Source organism: Calidris pugnax, unplaced genomic scaffold, assembly GCF_001431845.1.
Source record: "Calidris pugnax isolate Ruff unplaced genomic scaffold, ASM143184v1 scaffold148, whole genome shotgun sequence".
NCBI lineage: Eukaryota > Metazoa > Chordata > Aves > Charadriiformes > Scolopacidae > Calidris > Calidris pugnax.
The window spans coordinates 2,194,657-2,215,971 of NW_015090926.1; the positions used below are offsets into that span (position 1 = coordinate 2,194,657).

The 21,315-nt window shown below is 38.0% G+C and overlaps 1 protein-coding gene across 1 annotated transcript in view; it reads left to right on the top strand.

The window, feature by feature from the left end:
• FBXL17 (F-box and leucine-rich repeat protein 17) overlaps window positions 1-21,315 on the top strand; it is a 371,620-nt gene that overhangs the window by 163,952 nt on the left and 186,353 nt on the right. Inside the window, exon 8 of the mRNA XM_014951456.1 lies at window positions 11,392-11,522. Coding sequence (XP_014806942.1) covers window positions 11,392-11,522 — 131 coding nt within the window. The remainder of the gene's footprint in view (window positions 1-11,391; window positions 11,523-21,315) is intronic.

Below are 21,315 nucleotides of genomic sequence, written 5' to 3' on the forward strand. Positions count from 1 at the left end.
TGAAGAAAAGTCAAGATCTTGATTTTTCTTATTACTATTTAGTTCTGATTTTCTTGTGGTTTAATAATAATAAATGATTAGAAATCCTGTTTTACACAGGAGTGACACTGTGTTGAATATAGTCCTTCAGAAAATATCTAGGAGGCGGCTGTGTCACAAACTTGGAAAAGTCATATGGGATAAGTAATTGTTCTATGTGCTTTTTGTTGGGACTTGGGGATTTCAGTTTCCTTCCCACAAGCTGTATCTATACAAACTTGCATTAGGCTATTAATACTGCAAAGGCAGTGATGTGATAACACCGAGCATTAGGGATTGTTCAGCCTGGAGAAGTAAAAGCTCCAAGGAGACCTTATTGCGGCATTTCGGTGTTTACAGGGAGCTTGTAAGAAAAATACAACAGACTTTTTAGCAGGGCCTGTAGTGACAGGGCAAGTGTAATGGTTTTAAACTGAGAGATTCAGACTAGAGAGTAGGAAGAGATTTTTTTTACAAGAATGGTGAAACACTGGAACAAGTTGCCCAGAGTGTAGATGCCCCATCCCTGGAAACATTCAAGTTCAGGCTGGATGGGGCTGTGAACATCCTGATCTAGTTGCAGATGTTCCTGCTCATTGCAGGGGAAGTTGGGCTAGATGACCTGTAAAGGTCTTTTCCAACCCAAACTGTTCTATGGTTCTGTGATATGATGTCTTCTATACAGTTTGCTAAGTATTCTTTCATGAGTGACTTCCTGTGCACAATAACAAAGTTGGGTTTTTTTAATATTTATTGCTACTTTAAATTGAGGTACTTATGCGTATAATACAGCCAAGTAGGATGATGAGGGGGAAAAGAGCAAGTAGTAGATTTTCCCGGTAGTCCAGTGACTGGGAAATTGTATTGGATTTCAGACTTCTTTATCCAGGCTGTTGACAGGTGATATCTGGTTAATCTTGCTGGAGCAACTTCAGCCAGTTTCCTCCTGGCTCCTCTGGCAGGTGTTACTTCCTTGTAGTACAGCAGGCAATTTAACTAAAATTCTGAATTGTATTGAAGCATCCAGCACAGACACATGCTTCATTTCTACAGTTGGGTCTTCCTTTACTCCCTATTTAAAAATGGGAGTTGTTTCCTCTTTTCCAGTCAGTGGGAACTTCACTCAAATTTCTCAAATATGATGGGCAGTGGCTTAGCAACTTCATCTGCAACTTCATGCAAAGTTCCCTCAGGACCCATGGATGAATCTCATCATGTCCTATGGACTTGTGCACCTTTAGGTTCCATGGATGATCTCAAATCTAGCCTTCTGCCACAGCGGGTGATTCCTCATTCTCATAATCCCTACCTTTGCCTTCTGCAACTTGGGCAGCGTGGCTAGAGCCCTTGTGAGAGATGACCAAGGTAAAAACGTTGTTGAGTACCTAGCCTTGTCCATATCCTGGGTAACAAAGTCTCCTGTTTCCTTCGGGAGAAGGCTCACATTTTCCTTTGTCTTTGTTTTATCACTGACATACTTCTATAAGTTTTTCTTGTTGCCCTTGACATCCCTGGTCAGGTTTAATTCTATCAGAGCTTTAGCTTTCCTAACCTGATCCCTGGCAGCTCAGACAATTTCTCTGTATTCCCCCCAAGCTACCTGTCCTTGCTTCCACCCTCTGTGGGCTTCCTCTTTCTGTGTGAGATTGTCCAGGAGCTCCGTATTTATCCATGCAGGCTTCCTGCATGAAATGAATATTGAAGTGATGCATAAAAGGAGGATATATCTGTGGGAGAGAGAAATAATACAATAATTTTCACGTCCTATGAAAACTGTATATGTATAGGTTATGGTTATATGCACAACATAAATACAGGGGATACATAACAGAAATCTGACAAAGGTTATGTACTTCAAGGCATTGTGGGTAATTCCCACACAGGTCGCTTTTCAGGTGCATGCTTTGGTTACTGCATTATTCTTGCCTAGATTTATTGAGCATTTAGTAGATGTCTTATCCTTTAACCAAGTGACTTTATAATGCCATTTATTCAGTTGAAGAAAAGTCAAGATCTTGATTTTTCTTATTACTATTTAGTTCTGATTTTCTTGTGGTTTAATAATAATAAATGATTAGAAATCCTGTTTTACACAGGAGTGACACTGTGTTGAATATAGTCCTTCAGAAAATATCTAGGAGGCGGCTGTGTCACAAACTTGGAAAAGTCATATGGGATAAGTAATTGTTCTATGTGCTTTTTGTTGGGACTTGGGGATTTCAGTTTCCTTCCCACAAGCTGTATCTATACAAACTTGCATTAGGCTATTAATACTGCAAAGGCAGTGATGTGATAACACCGAGCATTAGGGATTGTTCAGCCTGGAGAAGTAAAAGCTCCAAGGAGACCTTATTGCGGCATTTCGGTGTTTACAGGGAGCTTGTAAGAAAAATACAACAGACTTTTTAGCAGGGCCTGTAGTGACAGGGCAAGTGTAATGGTTTTAAACTGAGAGATTCAGACTAGAGAGTAGGAAGAGATTTTTTTTACAAGAATGGTGAAACACTGGAACAAGTTGCCCAGAGTGTAGATGCCCCATCCCTGGAAACATTCAAGTTCAGGCTGGATGGGGCTGTGAACATCCTGATCTAGTTGCAGATGTTCCTGCTCATTGCAGGGGAAGTTGGGCTAGATGACCTGTAAAGGTCTTTTCCAACCCAAACTGTTCTATGGTTCTGTGATATGATGTCTTCTATACAGTTTGCTAAGTATTCTTTCATGAGTGACTTCCTGTGCACAATAACAAAGTTGGGTTTTTTTAATATTTATTGCTACTTTAAATTGAGGTACTTATGCGTATAATACAGCCAAGTAGGATGATGAGGGGGAAAAGAGCAAGTAGTAGATTTTCCCGGTAGTCCAGTGACTGGGAAATTGTATTGGATTTCAGACTTCTTTATCCAGGCTGTTGACAGGTGATATCTGGTTAATCTTGCTGGAGCAACTTCAGCCAGTTTCCTCCTGGCTCCTCTGGCAGGTGTTACTTCCTTGTAGTACAGCAGGCAATTTAACTAAAATTCTGAATTGTATTGAAGCATCCAGCACAGACACATGCTTCATTTCTACAGTTCTTTGGAGGAAATAAGCTCCAGCAGGGAGTTAAATATCTGAGGAGCAGTAACATGATCTTTAACTGCTGCATCTGTGTTTTCCAGAATTCATCTGTTGATGGCATGTTTGTTTTTTTTCTAACCGTCATATATTTCTTATGGTCAATTTTCTGTTGAGTTCTTAATTGGTACTTCATAAGTGCATAGTAACAATTCCAGTCCCATGTTCTTAGAGAATGTGGAATCTGTTCTTTGTTCTACGTGTGCCCACATATGTGTCCCACAAGGCTGTGCAGAGCTAGTTCTCTTCTGCCCTTCTGCTTCCTGTATGCAAACTGGAGATAGCAGCACTGGCCTTTGTTGTAAAATTGCTTTGAGGCTGATGGATGTATAAAAATTGAGTGGTTTATTATTACTGTATTTTCCCCCTAGCAATGTTAGCTTTCTTTTAAAATACTGGCACTTGAAAATTCTGAATTACAGTGCTGCTGAATCACAGAGCTTTTTTAATAACTAATTATGGGATATGGTAGTGAAAATGTTATATATTTCAGAAAAAGAAGAAACATTCGGGGTTTATTTTTATTTTTCTACTGAACATAGTGACATTCAAAAAAATTTGATTCTCGTGAAAAACCAAGTTATGCTAGTCCCTTTTTCCTTGAAGTTGTTATAAACTACAAAAAACCTAAAGTAAATAATGATTAATGGGCAAGATGAGAATCACTGCAAGTACATACACTGGGAGAAAGGGGAAGGAGTGAGTGTATGTGCAATTCACAGTTAGATTCCCAGTTGAAACAAATGTTTTCAGTACATCCCCAGCTATTGTTTCCTTGTTTTGTCTTTTTTCTCAATTGTTTCATTATTTACCTGTCTTTCCCTATCTGATTTGGTTTTTCTTGTCGTCTTCCTTCTTTCCTTCCTCACATTCTTATGTCTCAAGAATTTATAACTGGTTATTTTTTTCCTTTTCACTTTCTTCTCCTGTAAGCACACAGGTCTATGCAAACATGCAAAGTACCTATGCACGTTAGGTAATGGCATTAAAGATGGAATAATCAGACGGGTAATTTTTTTTCATTAACTAAGTGTGAATAAACTCTTTATACTAACTTGCGAAGTAGTGATTTTATTCATTTTATGTCTTTGGCCCCAAAAGTGGTGATATTTTCTTCCCCTCTTGTGGTAATTGCCTCTCAGCAGTTTAATTGTTGCACTTCTAATAGAATTTTAACAGCTGACATCAGCATATCTCAACACCTAGTCATAGTTTTATTTCCAAGTCACTTCCTTGGCTTATTCCTTTGAGTTCTGTTATGTATGCAAGAGTAATTGCTTTTTAGCACTATAACGTGCTTCTATACCATGTACTTCTGACAGACTGGTAAAATTTATTACAGACATTTTTGTCTTAAATATGTGTGAATCCTTGGACAACATCTTGATAGAAGAGAGTTCTATCTTATTGTACTAATCACCAATACATTGTCAGTTTATCCAAAAACTGTTTTTGGAATAATGTGATATTTATTCTTTCTTTGTGTCATAATTGTTACCTGAGTCTCATGGCATGTCCAATCTAACTTAGTCATAACTGTGTCTGAGTTGGTGGCCAGTATGAAGTCAATCAAAATTCAGATTTATAGAGCAAATATTTAGGGCTCATTTGGTGCAGACATTATCAGCTTGACAGATATGTAATAATAACCTACACATGACAAGATTGATTTTGCGAGAGCCTTTCTAAACTGAGGTACTGTATGGTCCCTTTCTTTAATTACTGATTTCTTTTGACATGAAGTGCTCTTTTTATGCTTTTTCTTTATGGTAATATTTCAGCGTACTGTCTAATATTAAAACTATTGTGCTTCTTAACTAAGAACATGATTGTTCTTCTTTTGCTAGTTCTAGGGAAAACAGTTTTTTAATCAATTTATATAATGAACTATATTTCATAGGGTGGCATATGATTAATTTGAGTCTGTTTATATGTAATAAGATTTCCTTTTAAATGTTAGTCTTCCAATCATGGTAAAAAGTCATTAAGTAAGGATATCTGAACATAGTGATTCTTGGAGATTCTTCATGACAATTGGCTTAATACTTTAAACGATGTGGTGCTACATACTGTGTAAGAGAACATGTTTGCATCTTGTCAAACTAAGGCTGACCATTTTGTTGAACGTAACTGTGTCCATTCTAAGAGATTCTTTTCATAATGTTTAAGAATTTGATAGTTGTAGTCAACTGCAATTTCTTTTGAGTTGCAATGAAGTAGGAAAGGTATGGCAGAGAAGACTCACTGCATGATTGAAGGGATTTCAGTTCTCTGTGGGTGTGTGAAACGTTCAGAAAAAGTAGGTTCATTAGTGGTACTTGTGAATAAATAACACAAAGAGAAAGTAAACTATGACTCAGAGATAATGTAATTCAACAGCAACTTTTAGGCTTTATAAACTGGAAATAAGTTTTATAACATGGGTACTATATGTGCATTTATATGTGTGTGCAAGTAGCACCTCTGCAATGGGTCTTAATGTTAGAATGGAGGGTAATATATTTATTTCTGTAGCATAAATAGTAAAAGTATGCATGCAATAAATCAAAACCCAAATTATTATTAGTCATCTGGGAAGGAGTAGCAGCTTGAATACAAATGTGATTCACTTTCCTATTGTGTTTTGCTGTGGTACATTACAAAACAAAGGAACCTATTGAATGTACTTGTTTCCTTAACATTTCTTTTCACTCCCTTTTCTTCTCAGGCATGTTTTTTTACAAATACTCTTCAAAACAAACTTTTTCTGTTCTGTTTTTTGTAAGTGATGCAAATTAAACCTCTGTTCATAAAGTAGATTCTCAATGTGTATTTCTTATTTTAGCAAGGGGAGCTCAATGTTCTGCAATATTTAGCTTTAAGAAGAGAAATTAAAAGTTGTGAATGTGCAGAACATTAAATCAGTCTACAGGAAAGTAATCTCCTCTGTAACTATTAAATCACTTTCCAATTCTTTAAACTATGTGTGATTACTATTTTAGGAACACAGTATATCTCAATAGTATAGTTCAGTTACTTTAGCTCTTAAGTAAAAATTAATATATGTGACTTTTTAAAAAATAGTTCATAGATTCTGTTGATATAATAAAAAAAGAACGTGATTTACATTTTTTTCAGCTTGCTATTTTTTTATTTCCTGTGATCATACATTTGTATCATGGGGCTTAAATCAGAGAGCACTTTATTCCCTAAAGACACGTATGCACAGAGAGTGTCAAGAAAATTAAGCTTAATTAGCAAAAGATGTGAATTTAAAGCTCGTTAAGTCCTTGTAAGCACTTTCCTTCAGAAATAATTTGGCTTTACATCTGAAGAGGATTTATCTTATATGAATTGTTTAGTGGTGGACTTGGCAGTTTAGTTTAATGGTAGGACTTCATCTTAAAGGTCTCTTCCAACCTAAATTATTCTATGCTATTCTAAGATTTTTAAGGAAATATATCTCTACAGAAATTGTGGAAACATGTGAAGAACAAAAGAAAAAAAAAAAAGGGAAAAAGAATTGCATACTCATTAGTAGTCCCCTACAATAGCAGCTAAATATTCACAGGAGTTGATTCATCCACACTAAAAAATTACCTGTGATCCCAATGGTAATAGGAATTTTTTGTCATCTGAAGGATATAAAATTTATCCTGAGCTTTAACAGTCTCAAATCAGGCATATTTTCTACCTCTGTTGTTGTTGTTATGATAGTTTTCAAATGCTCTAACTTCTTGATTCACTTGTGTGTGTTTTAATATTCTAAGTTGCAGTAATCAAGATAGAAGTCTTACAAACTCCGTAACATTCAGGCACACAAATAGTATGATAATCTCTGAATCTTTAAATATATCAACCTTCCCAAAATTTCATTTAAACCAGCCAACAACAGTATTGAACAAAAATGATTTTATCATAATTTAAAATACTTGAAATCTAAAAGTAGTAGGCAATTTCATAAAAATAGTAGTATCTAGTTTTTAAAAAATTATTATATTTTTTTAAAGACCTGAATCTCTGTTTTTCAAACTTCCTTTGTCCAATACCATTTTGTGGTCTAAGTGATTGTTTTGCATCTGTCATTCACAGTGGAATAATTCCCTTTCAGTACAATTTAACAGGCAATCTCCTCACAAAACCTTTAGATACTGGGCTGTCAATTCTCTGTGTTAGTAGGACTGAGAGGAAGGGACCAACATCCTGTTTCCTTCTAATCTAATTAATCTAACTAGACTCCCTCTGAAATTTAAATGCTATTATTATTATACTATCTCATACAATTTTAACACTGAGTCAATACTCAGTAATTTCAGCAAGCTTCTGTATCTTTGTAGCACACAAGATTAGTTTAGCTGTTCTTGCTCTCTCTTAATTCTTTTATTTTCTATTTCATATTTTAAGCCCTCTGTCTGCTATTTGCATTATCTGTTTTATTGTCACATTAAATATTCCTTTTTCAGTTGAAACATTTTGTCTGCTTGAGATGATTTCAAAGTTTAAATTCTGCTCATGCTGAGTATTCTTTGTAGAGCTATAAAATTAAGAGTTGAAGAAATTGTGAATATCTGTAAAGGATTGCCCCTGAAATTGCTCAATGAAGTGGTATCACTGCATGAAGAAAGTTGGTTTTGATTAAAAAAAGCTAAAGGAAAAACTTTATACATCCGGGTGCCCTAAGATTGAATATTAAAGTATCAGAATATCCTTTTTCTGTGGAAAAATGCTAATTATAGGTATGCTATTTTAATCTCGAGATTTATGCATGCACTGAAGATTTGAACGTCCCAACTGTCCAATTGTCTGCTTCAGAGAAGTTTGATTTTTTTTTTATATTGTAGTACTTTTAGATGTGAGGGTTAGAGGTAGAATATAAAACTTACATAATTTTTCTTGCCATTTTTTAAATAATACTAGTGATTATTAAAGAATTCAGCATTATAACACTGACTCCTTAAAATTACTTTTTCAAGTAAAATATAAAATAGGACATTTGTCATTTCAAGTATCCATCCCGTTTTTAAATGAAAAATGGTTAGATACACATTTATAACAATTCTCTGCCCAGCAACAAGGTTGTTGGTACCTCTGATTTAAATAGGCAAAGGGGTATTTTTTTCACCTGTCATGTTCGGATCAATAAAAAATCACGTCAGAAAGTCCAGTACTTAAAGGAATGTAGGAGTTCTGCAGCTCTTGAAAGTCACTCACTTATCTGAAATGGCAATAGTGAGATTGTACAGATCAAATTGTACTTGAAGAGTTTGTATCAATCTGAAGCAGTGTCTTCAAACTTCGAAGACAATAAGGTTTTCTGGATCAAGTACATTCTGCCTGTTAAAAGAAGAATTAACCTACTAAGTAGGTCAGGTATCAGGTAGGCTGTTTAAAATGAATGAACATGACAGTAAAAAAGGCAAGTTATGGTTGAGTTACTGTATATTGAATATAATGATAAACCATTATTGGTATGAAGAACAGAAACAATGAAGAACATGATCATTCTCATGTGATGGGAAAGGATAAAATCTACCTTGGAAACCCTATTAATTTGGTCAATAGGGATACTAAGAATTTGGTTTAGTTCTTGAGTCTAGCAATGCAATGCAAATATCTTTTTCCTGAGAAATAACAAATTCTTTCTTACCTAATTTGAACCCATGTTTCTTAGATACTTATATACTGATCTCTATGCATTGATTGATCTTTAGTGTAAGTTTATGGTTCTTACTCTGTAAGTAATAATAATGACAAAAGAATCACCAGTATTGTCACCTGCTCATAAGAATATGTTGTTGTGAAAGCATGTTTTAGTATAAGAATTCTGTCTTTTTAATGAGAAGATTTTCTACTTGTCTTTCAGGTCTACTAGTAAATGTTTGTTTAGAATCATAGAATCATCTAGGTTGGAATGGACCTTAAAGAACATCTAGTCCAACCATCAACCTAACTTTGACAAAAAATAAATAAGAAATAAGCAATAAAAAAGTCACTAAACGATATTCTTGAGGACCATGTCAACCCGTCTTTTGAACACCAGGGATGGTGCCTCAACCACTTCCCTGGGCAGCCTATTCCAATGCTGGATAACCCTTTCTGTGAAGAAATGTTTCCTAATATCCAATCTAAACCTCCCCTGGCGCAACTTGAGGCCATTTCCCCTTGTCCTATCTCCTGTGACTTGGGAGATGAGACTGACCCCCACTTCTCTACACCCCCCCTTCAAGTAGTTATAGAATGTGATATGGTCTTCCCTCAGCCTCCTCTTCTCCAGACTGAACAACCCCAGCTCTCTCCTCTCCCTGTTTACTGTGATAGAACATAGGCATTGTTGAATTGTCCAGTAGGTTTATTCCTATGTCATAGGCATTGGCCATGGTATTGCCAACATAGTACAAAAACTGATGTATCACTGTGAATAGCTATATGGAGGTGAGGAAACTTCAAGTTGCCCTAAGCTTCCCATTCTCCATGTAATTTATGCAGAAAACATAAGGTATTGATTGTGAGCTTTTTTTGAGTGCATAGAAGGTACGTCTTTTAAACTTCCTGCTAGAGCAGTATGTATGAAATGCAGAGAGATAGTGCTTGTAAAATCTGCCCATTTTACCATCACATTGTCAGTCATTATGTGCTTTTGTCCCTAATCGGCAAATGAGATTATCAGAAGTTCATATCAGAGCTGGGATTTAATTCATATCAGAATGAGATTACAACAAACACCTCCACAGTACACTTGTGGTAGTATCCTCATAATTTCAGGTTGGATATTAGGAAACATTTCTTTACTGAAAGGGTTATCAGGCATTGGAATGGGCTGTCCAGGGAGGTGGTGGAGTCACCATCCCTGGAGGTATTTAAGAAACGTGGAGACATAATTCTTCAGGGCATGCTCTAGTGCCCAAGATTACTGGTTTGTGGTGGGGTACTGTGTGGGTGGGTGATGGTTTTTGGTTTGGTGGTTGTTGTTGTGTGTTTAGGTGGTGGGTGGTGGTTTGTGTTTTTTGTGGATTTTTTTTTTTTTTTTTTTGTGTAGTTGGACTCGATGATCTCTGAGGTCTCTTCCAACCACTACGATTCTGTGATTCTGTGATAATAGGAATATTGCTATTCTGCTTTCTATAGACATACTTGCCAGTTGTTTCTTGGAGGTCAGGTTCCTTAATATTATGCTTGTTCTGCAGAACTTTTGGAAGCAGCATGTGGTTTATCTTCAGCATTAGTTTGGAGAATGTTAAAAACTTCTGGAACAAAACACCAGAACACCAGTTTCTGTAGAAGACCACCTACATTTGAAGTCCTCTTTTTTCTTTTATTTCTTTTCCCTTAAATACATTGACTTAATAATTAACTACTGAAGTGGACCGATTATATGATCTCAGTTGTATGCCTTTACTTAATCAAATCCTTAGTGGCTTAAATCACTGAATAGGATTATTTTTTCTCTCTTACAGGAAAGGTAAATTTAATTAAAGTGTCAATATTACCTAATGCAATTATTTTTCCAGAGTGTAGCAGAGATTATTTCAGACATCTCAAAAAGCAAACAGCACTTGGAGGTTATTACTACTAAACTGATCTGTTGTTTAAGGATACTGCAGAAATCTGTAAAATTTTTCTTCTTTGAATCCATAGCTCAGAAAAGTAGTAAGAGGGGTTTATTTGCCTTTGAATTTGCCTATAATGATTAACAATAGTAATAAATCAAATTGCTCCATGCATAAATCTTAATCATATTGTTGTGTGACTCCAACTTTTGTTGTGTAGAACATCCAAGATATTACTGATGGCTGTGCAGGTGGGACTACAGTATAAATACTGTACTTTCTAAGGAGTATGTATTATTTACTTAGTTTGAAAGCCTTAGACTCTGGATTCTTTAATCACATGCATTTGAATCTATGCACAAATGTTCTGTCTCTCCTTCCTTCCCTGTCTTATTTTTCTTAAAATTAAATGAGTTGCTATCTTGCTACCTTGGTATCTTTCACTCCGTTACACTACTTTAAAAGGAGGAAGGCCTAGACCTCTATTGTAGATGTATTGGACCATGAGTGATTGATTTCGTAGAGTACCTGAGTGCCTGAATTCCAAATTTGCTAAAGTTGGGTATTATGAACATCTCTGATATATTTCCTTTTCTGTGAAAAGTATGGTAATCTTATCTTTCTTGACTAGCTTGCACATATTATACATGATTCCAAAAAGTTTAGTAGCTCTTATAACAGTTATGTATGTGAACAAATTTCAGATTCTTTTTTTCTATTGTATTTGTCTCAATAGCTAAGAAATCTTTCCAGCTTGGATCTACGTCATATCACAGAACTGGACAATGAAACCGTGATGGAAATAGTAAAGAGATGCAAAAACCTTAATTCCCTCAATCTGTGTCTGAACTGGATCATTAATGACAGGTAACTTCATTATAGCATCTAAGACCAGTATAAAGCAAATTTAACTAGTTGTATTAGTTGACAATAATTCCTCATGACTCAGGGTTTGGAGAATATCAGTAAAAGCAAGCAGTTTGAGAAGATGAATAAAAGCAAACAGTGTTTTCTGAGTGTTTGTAAAACAACTAGACATATTTTACAGAGTGTTTGTATATTTCTGCGGTGGAGAAAAGTTTAGTTGTAACTGGAGGGCAGCACTTACCTGTTTCCTATAGAGTTCATGAGAATGTGCTCTTTACCACATGTGATTGAAATGTACAATTGCAATTATGACTCTTTCAGTAGGTAGCCAGGATTTAAACAGTTTTACATGCATACAAACAATGAAGCGTATTTTTTACTACATAAGGAAATTTAAATTGCTTGTGGGCTAAGTACTGGAATTCATGGGTTTTTTTAGAAAGTCCTTCATTTTTTGGCAAAGAGACTCTCCAGAATGAGACTGAAAGAATAACTGTTGTATTACCTTAGGCTTTTCCTTTTGACTGGAATACCTCCAGCTTAGACTTTGGTGAAAGTATAATGTTCTAAAAATGCTAAAATTTAAATGTGTTGAGTAGGAACTACCACTGAACTTTTGCTCCTTTTAGCTTTAAGAATGTTTTTCGGTTTTGTAGGTTTAAGTCAGACCCTTAATGTAACTTCACTGGTTTTGAAAGCATTTAGTTGCCTCAGATCTTTCTGTCTATAGGGCCTTATTTTCATATGCAGAATAAGGCTACTGCAATGAAAAATTTTAGAAGATGTCAGAAAAAATAGTAAGAAGAAAATTGTACATTTAAAAGACAGATGTTTTTCAGGTTTTAATTAAAGGGCCTAGAAAAGGTATACCTTTCTGCATGAATGTTTAGAGTAGGACAGTCTTCTGAGTGTGATCCAAACTGATGTCAAACTGTTCTGGAAATTACTTTACTAGAATTACTAGAATATGAAATATATCTTTTAATTATATGCCTATGACTCTAAAGCTCCGTATTGAATGTAGTTAAGAGTTAGAAAACTTAAAAAGGAAACCCTTTCCAGCAATGATAGATACCCTTCTGTTGTATGTAAATTTTCAGATTGATGAATTTCGTCTCCATAGTTCTCTCTATTTTGTGTTTATTTCTGATCATAGCTGCAGTACCTTTTCAATATGCAACTAATAACTAAAACTTTTGAATACAAATTTCAGTTCAGCTATTTAAAATAGATTCTTGCTAAAAGCAAACAAAGAGAGAATTTTGAAAATAATGCCCTTGTTAAATCTTACTCATAGGCAGTCATTTGGCAATTCAAGTATTTTTCGCATTTTACAAGTGAGATGAAGCTCTAGATACTAGTCTTAACTGAATAAGGTCATTTCCCCTACTCGTCCTAAATGCTGAATTACAAATTGCTGAAAAGTATATAAAAAGAATGTGATACACCACTGGCCTTTAATCAATGTAGACTGTTTCAACAGAGTATTATGAGCATATTCACTCTGAGGATATGAGTGATCCCTCAGAAGTTCACAGAACTGTTCAGGTATTTATCTTGGGTAAAAACCCTAGGTAGTTTAAACTAAATAAATTATTTTACTAATGATTTTGTGCAAGAACTTTAGGTTTTGGGCTTTTTTATTTGATGCTATTTGGTGGTTTCTAGTCAGAGGGGATGTCAGAGAAGGTTCTGCATCTTGATGCCTTTGAGTAAACCTTTTGTTTATCACTGTTTCCAACCCATATGAGACAGTAGCAGTCTGATGTTTTACCTGACTCTTCGTGTTAAAATAGTTTCCACCACCTCACTCTGCCCCAGCCTCCATTATCAAGCCTGCTTACTTGTGAGATCCAACTACACAGACGTTTTTCAAACTTAACAAGACACTTTTTTGTTCCATCTAGAATGACTGAGGGTTGGGGTTATTTTCTTTCATTTAAAACCTCAGAAACACTGTTTTTCTCCATTCCTTTGTGTGGAATCAAGGGTGAAAGAAAACTAGAAGGTTCTCAAAAAGACCAGTATAGCTTAAAGATGTATCTGGGAATTATCTCTTAAAGGTACTTGATTATTGGTAGGTTTTACAGCTGAAGTAAATCACTGGTTTTAAAACTTTATTGTAGATTTCTTTATTGTTTCTAGAAATCCATAAAAATTCTTTCCATAAGCAAGACTATGACCCCAGAACATTTATAGAGCTCTCTTGCTTGTGACACAGTGTTAGATCTAATGCTGTGACCATTAAATTTTTGCTAAGTGACTGAAAGAAACCGAAACAGAGTGCAAGATCTCTGCGTGGCAGGCACTTGCTAAGATTTTTGGTGCTGTGATTTGTTTGCACATGAAAGAATTAAAAAGAACTATTATTCCACCATTTTCATTAAAGCTATTTTTGTTTTTGAAAGCATGCATCTAAAAGGCTTATGTATGGCAGCAAAAAATAACTTATTTTTATGTAAGGCAAAAAATGTGTTCATTTTATTTAGTTGGGATACTCTTGACATTAGTTTTAAAATGAAAGAAAAGTAGGTTCTTACAATGACTTGTAAGAAAGTCTCTAAAAGTTGAGAGTTAAGCAAGATCAAAAAAAGACTTCTTAAAGTAATCTAAGATAGTGATTTGTTCTTTAAGTGTTGCAGCTCCTTCAAAAGCTTCATATACTATTTATCATGTTGATTAAGTACACTATAGGAACAGTCCTGCTATTTCTTTCAAATATGAACAAAACCAAACTTGTAAATCCTTTTAGTATGCAACATGAGTAGATTATCTCAGGTCTTTGCAATTGGAAAGGAGTAAAAATGAGTTCTCTGTGCATGGTCATGTGAGTAACATACTCTGAGGCTTGATTTAAGTAACCTGATCACCTTGAAATTGTCTTCATGGTCACTACATTTGTTCTTTTGAATTTCAATTGATACAATAAAAATAGTGGCATCTCATGAGGGATTCCGGAAAATATGATATGATGTACTGGCAAAGTTTTCAGGGCCATGAGATTTTTCTAATAGTTTGAGGAACATCTGCTGTGTCTTTTATCCATGAATGATCAAGGAGAAAGCAGCAGGTAATCGAAAGGGTTTTTTTGAATCTTATCACTGTAGACTTTGAGTTGCAATTCACTCCAACTTCTGTGTTACATAATTCACCTAGAGATAGACATCTAAAAGCTGTGCAGTGACTGTGAAGTCTTCAGAGTATTTCTGCTTACTTAGGTCGTCCTTCTTACTAAAACACTCCCTTAGTGATATTTGTATTGAGAATGTTTGATTCTCCTAATAAACATCATGGTTTATATGGAATATAAAATAGGGAATAGTGCAGATAAGGTAAAGAACTTTATCTAGAGCTACAGTGAGATTTTTTGATGCCATAGCACTGCCAGTCATCTGGGATAATGTTCGACCTGCATAACAAAATTAATGATTGGTTTTGCAGTCACAGGATGATAGTTTCCAAACCATTCGAGAGCATTCTCTGCAGGTGGTGCCAAGTGTTCTTGTAGTAATGTATCAAGAGCTGTATTTTTTCACATAATTTATCACCTACCAGTTGTGGATGACTTTGTTAGCAGCTGCTGAGATTTGCAGAGCATCTGGAGATTGTTGAGAGCAAGCTATAGTTGTGACTTGGAGGCAGTAGTGTTGGTTGATGACCTTGTAGTGGTATCGCTTACTGGCATCAGATGTCTGATTAGTGATATGGGGGAAGATATATGTTATGTGTGTGTCCCTGAGCTCTCAGCGCAGGTGAGAAACTTGGATTTGGTCTAATTAGTTTTGAGAAAACTGCTGTCCTTCTCTAGTGCTTTCATGAAATATCACTGTGGATAAACCAGAGCAAATGTTGCAATGGGACAGTCTCCCCATACTGTAATGCTTATGACTTGTTGGTGAGGATTCTGGTTGGAATCCAAGGTGGAGAAACTTGGAAATAAAAACTTTTGATAAGGTTGGTAATCAGAAAGTCAAAATACGGAACAAATTCAGAGGAAACATGGTAAATGATTGGAAGCAACACCGTAAGCCTGAAAACCAAGCTGTTTGTGGAGCGCACAGTCATGAGAAAAGAGCATTCTGTCCTTTGAAGAGGCTCCATCTGCTTTATTCTGCTGGGTCAGTAATGCAGCATCGTTTTCTCAGGATTGGGTATCATTCTTGTTGGCATAGAGCATATGGGGGTTTCTGCATTGTTACTTAGCAGAGTAAATTGTTAACATGGTCTTCCATATGCTAGAGAAGTGTTTAAAAAATTTGTGTTGACTGCCTGCCATAAGTTCATGTGAACCCATGTAATCAGCCTTGGGAGCATCTGCTGTGATGCGGATGTGTTGTGGGTAGAGGATACAGTGCTGAAGATGGTCTCAGCAGGTGATTAGCTCACTATGTTTAGTCCCAGAGCTGCTGGTCTATGTGAATGCCTCAGCATTTCATTAGCAGACAAGCATCAAAATAGCAGCTCTGTTCTTACAGTGTATTTTTAATGAAGTGCAGAAATAGTGAATGCTGGAATCATTTTCAAGAAAAATAATAAAATGAATCTTTTCCTGAAAGTCTAAGTCTCTGCATATTTGATGTGGAAATTATTTCAATAAAGTTAGTTCTAAAATAAAAATGTATAAAGCTTTTAGCTTGCCTATAATTTTGCACAGGCAAAACTCTTCATTTTACCTGTGGTGACTACAAGTGCTAATGTAGCATCTTAGAATTCATCACCTTTGATCTGACTGAAGTGGAAATGTGCTTCAGGAGCACTGATACTTACTGCTGTCATTTTGTATAATCTGGACTTGGGGATATATTAGAGCCTTCCAGAAAAGTAACTGTACTTTAATATGATATTTATCATTAATCATTCTAAGTGAATACCAGCATTTCTTAATTCTAATTTAATTTATTATCTTCAGTGTTATCTGAAAGATGATCTCCTTTGAGTGCTCTGTGGATTTATCAGGTGTTTAGTCAACTACAAGAAAAATTGAACTCCATAAAAAGTTATATAATGTAATACAAATTAATTTTACCTTTAAAATTACTTATTCTTTTGAATGTCATACTTCTTAATTAAATTTGTTAGAAAATTTGTTTCACCCTGCAGATGTGTTTTTAAATTGATTCAAGGCTGACTGTCACTGTCAGATTTTTTTACATTTCAAATAAAGCATAGAAGTTGGACAAAGAAAAAATAATTGCCATGCTTCGGTGAATTATCTACTTTAAATTCTGGATTTTTTTTTTTTTTAGTGATTATGGAAAAAACGTGAAGAAATAATCCATTTTGATTAATCCAGAGTGGTGGGTTGTGCAGAGTTGGCTGGCTGTGAGATGCCTACCCAGCTGCTCTGTCAGTCCTCCTCCCCCAACAGGACAGGAGGAGAAAATAAGATGGAAAAGCTCATGGGCTGGCATAACGACAGAGGCGTTGCTCACCAGATACTGTCATGGGCAAAATAGACTTGACTTGACTTGGGGAAGATTAATTTCTTGCCAATTAAAAGTGGAGGAGGTGTGAGGGAAAAAAACAGGGCAAAAATAAACCACTTTCCTTCACCTTCCCCTTCTTCCCAGGTTCAAATTCCCTGAAGCAGCACAGGGTGGTGGGGAGCAGGGCATACAGTCAGTTCATAAGACGTAATCTCTTCAGCTCCCTTCACACACTTTTCCTCTGCTCCAGCATGGGCTTTTGTACTGGGTCTATGTGGTAAGGTTTGGGGAATAGGGGGACTGCAGGGGTGTGTTCTGTGAGAAGATGCCAGAAGCTGATGCCAGAAGATATCTTGTGTCTAAAACAGACCCACTGCTGGCCAAAGCTGAGGCGCTCAGCAGTGTGATAACATATTTGAGAAGGGCAAAAACCAATGTGCAACAGGCGGCAGAAGAGTGAAAATATGTGAGAGAAACAGACACCAAAGTTAGTAAAAAAGGAGGAGCACCAGACACCAGAGCAGAGATTTCTCTACAGCTTATGGTGAGGACCATGACGACAAGGACCATGATTCAAGGATCACCTCATTCAAGCTCAGGAGAGGTGCATCTCAAAAAAGCAGAAGTCAGGCAAAGTAGCCAGAAGGCCTGCGTGGATGAACAATGAACTGCTGGACAAGCTCAAAACCAAAAAGGAGTCCTATAAAGGGTGAAAGCAAGGACGGATAGACAGGGCAGAATATATAGAAACTATCCAAGTGGCCAGGAACCAGATCAGGCAAGCAAAAGCCCATACAGAACTAAATCTAGCCAGGGATGTCAAAGACAATAAGAAAAACTTCTATAGATATGTCAGGGATAAAGGCAAGACTAGGGAAGTTGTGGGCCCTCTCCAAAAGGAAATGGGAGACCTGGCCATCCAGGATATGGATAAGGCTGAGCTACTGAACGACTTTTTTGCCTCAGTCTTCATTGGCAAGGGCTCTAAGCACACTGCCCAAGTCACAGAAGGCAAAAAAAGGGGCTCTGAGAATGAAGAACTGCCCACAGTAGGAAAAGATCAGGTTCGAGACCACCTAAGGAACCTGAAGGTGCACAAGTCCATGGCACCTGATGAAATCCATCCATGGGTCCCAAGGGAGCTGGCGGACAAAGTTGCTAAGCCGCTTTTCCGTCATATTTGAGAAATCGCGGCAATCTGGTGAAGTTCCTGCAGACTGGAAAGAGGAAGATATAACCCTGATATATAAAAAAGGAAAAAAAGAAGACCCAGGGAACTATAGGCCAGTCAGTCTCACCTCTGTGCCTGGCAAGATCATGGAGCAGATCCTTCTGGAATCTCTGCTAAGACACACGGAAAATAAGGAAGTGATTTGAGACAGCCAACATGGCTTCACCAAGGGCAAATCATGCCTGATAAATTTGGTGGCCTTCTACAATACTGCCACAGACTTGGACAAGGGCAGAGCAACAGACATCATCTACTTGGACTTATGCAAAGCATTTGACACTGTTCCGCGCAACATACTGGTCTCAAAATTGGAAAGTCATGGATTCGATGGATGGACCACTTGGTGATTAAAGAACTGGCTGGATGGCTGCACTCAAAGGCTTGTGGTCAACGGCTCAATATCCAGGTGGCGGCCAGTGGCGAGTGATGTTCCTCAGGGGTCCGTACTGGGACCAGTGCTATTAACATCTTTGTCGGAGACATGGACAGTGGGATAGAGTGGACCCTTAGCAAGTTTGCTGATGACACCAAGCTCGGTGGCACGGTCGACACTCTGGAGGGAAGGGATGCCATCCAGAGGGACCTGGACAAACTTGAGAGGTGGGCTCATGAAAATCACATGGAGTTTAACCAAGCCAAGTGCAGGGTCCTGCACCTGGGACATGGCAACTCCAGGCACAAATACAGGTTGGGTGGAGAATGGCTAAAAAACAGACCTGAGGAGAATGGCTCCTCATGAATGAGGGAGTCTCATTGATGAGAAGCTCAACATGAGCTGCCAGTGTGCACTGGCAGCCCAGGAAGCCAACAGCATCCTGGGCTGCATCAAGAAAACTGTGGCCAGCAGGTCTTGGGAGGTGATTCTACCCCTCTACTCTGCACTTAAGAGACCCCACCTGGGGTACTGTGTCCTGCTCTCAAGTCCTCAACATAGAAAGGGCATGGACCTGTTGGCATGGGTCCAGCGGAGGGCCACGAAGATGATCAGAGGGATGGAGCACCTCTCCTATGAAGACAGGCTGAGAGAGCTGGGGTTGTTCAGCCTGGAGAAGGCTCCAGGGAGGCCTTATAGCAGCCTTCCAATATCTGAAGGGAGCCTACAGTAGAGCTGGAGGGGCGCTCTTTATCAGGAAGTGTAAAGACAGGACAAGGGGTAACAGTTTTAAACTGAAAGAGGAGAGATTTAGATTGGATACTAGAAAGAAATTCTTTACTGTGAGGGTGGTGAGGCACTGAAACAGGTTCCCCAGAGAAGTTGTGGCTGCCCCATCCCTGGAAGTGTTCAAGGCCAGGCTGGATGGGGCTTTGAGCAACATCATCTAGTGGGAGGTGTCCCTCTCCATCGCAGCGGGGTTGGAACTTAATGGTCTTTAAGGTCCCTTCCAACCCTAACCATTCTGTGATTCTATGATGCAGGTTGTCCCCCTGCAGCCCATGGAGGTCTATGAAGGAGCAAATATCCTCCCTGTATCCCATGGAGGAACCCATGCCAGAGCAGGTAGATGTGCCCTAAAGGAAGCTGTGATGCTCTGGAGAGCCCAGGCTGGAGTAGGCTCCCAGTGGGAACTATGACCCATGTAGGAGCATGTTTTCTGGCAGAACTGTGCCCCTGTAGGGGCCCCATGCTGGAGCAGTTAATTCCTAAAGGACTGTACCCGATGCCAGGGACCCATACTGGAGAAGTTAATGAAGAACTGCAGCCTGTGGGGAAGGACCCACATTGGAGAAGGTTGTGAAAATCATCTCCTGTGGGAGGGTGTCCCAGGTTGAGGTAAAACGGAACCAGCTTTGGGTTCAGTAATTTTATGTCTTAGCTAGGCCTCTTCTAACTCTGTGAAATTAACAACATATTGTGAAGAAAACTGCTCACTTGTAGAGTGATAAGACCAGTGTTTATGCTTCTAAGTCTATGGTATCAGCTCCATTGTTCCAGCATTGGAGCAACGAGAAGTGATTCCCTGTCATGAAAACTGAAGTCCTTCCTCATGTTTTGCAAATCCTTCGTAGAGAAAGATTTAATGATTAGCGCTACGCCTGAGCCTTCATCCTGTGTTGATGCTGTGTAAGAAGGACCCCTCTCCTCGATCTACCTGAGAAGGACCCTCTCCTGAATCTTCATCAAAGGAACCCTCTCCTGTGCTGTCTGACTTGGGACAGGTCTTTGCCATAAGGGTCAGGGGAACGAGTTGACTTTTTTCTGCTTCCTGGTCACCGGGGCAACTTGTGCTGGTTCTGATGGAGTTTGAGCAGTGACAGTGCTCCTTGTTGGAGCAGCTGGTGCTGCTACAGGCAGGGAAGGGGCTGGCGATACAGGTCGGGGGGGATGCAGGTGGCAGAGTAACTTTTACCACAGGCTGCTGAGTGACTGGTGCTGGGATGTGCCAGGACAGGGCTTGAGCCGGGGCTGGTGTTGTGGTTTTTGCCGGTATGGATGGGGGTGTGGGCCTGGCTGGTACTGGTGGCTGGGGGCAACCATGTGTGTCTGTGCTGTGGTTTTTGCTGGGACCGGGGTTAGTGCAGCTTGGGCAGTTGTTTGAGTTTCTGCTGCCTTTGATTTCACCTGGGAGTTCTGAGTAGCAGTATAATGTATCGCGTAACCCTCATTCCTGCATTGATATTTAACAAAAAAACACCTCTGCAACACATTCAGGAAAACTAACAGCAAAATCACAATCAAATGATAGTAACATTCATTCTCTAAACAGCCCAAAGGTTTTCCGTCCCCTAGTTCCAGTGGTGTCACTTTGGCCTAATCATTAAAGGGCAAAGTAAACTTTCCCCAAGTAAAACCAAAAGTGTAATTAGTAACACAATTCAACACATGATGCCTGAAATATGCAGGTAGAGCCATTGTCCAAGTAATTACATTATACATCTGAAGGAAGATCTACAACAAAATAGCATGCTCTACCCACAGCATCCAAACATAAAGAATAATAAACCATTCAACATATTTGACCAGTTAAACTCCACTGCACCAATTAACTTCATATAAAGCTCTCTAAAAATACCATATAACATATTGCATAGGAATGACATGATGTGAGCTGTCTGTTCTCCCTGAGAAAGCTGGAATTCAAAGTATTCAGGCAACCTATCAGAGTTCTGGTTGATCTCCATTCATGCATCCCTCTTC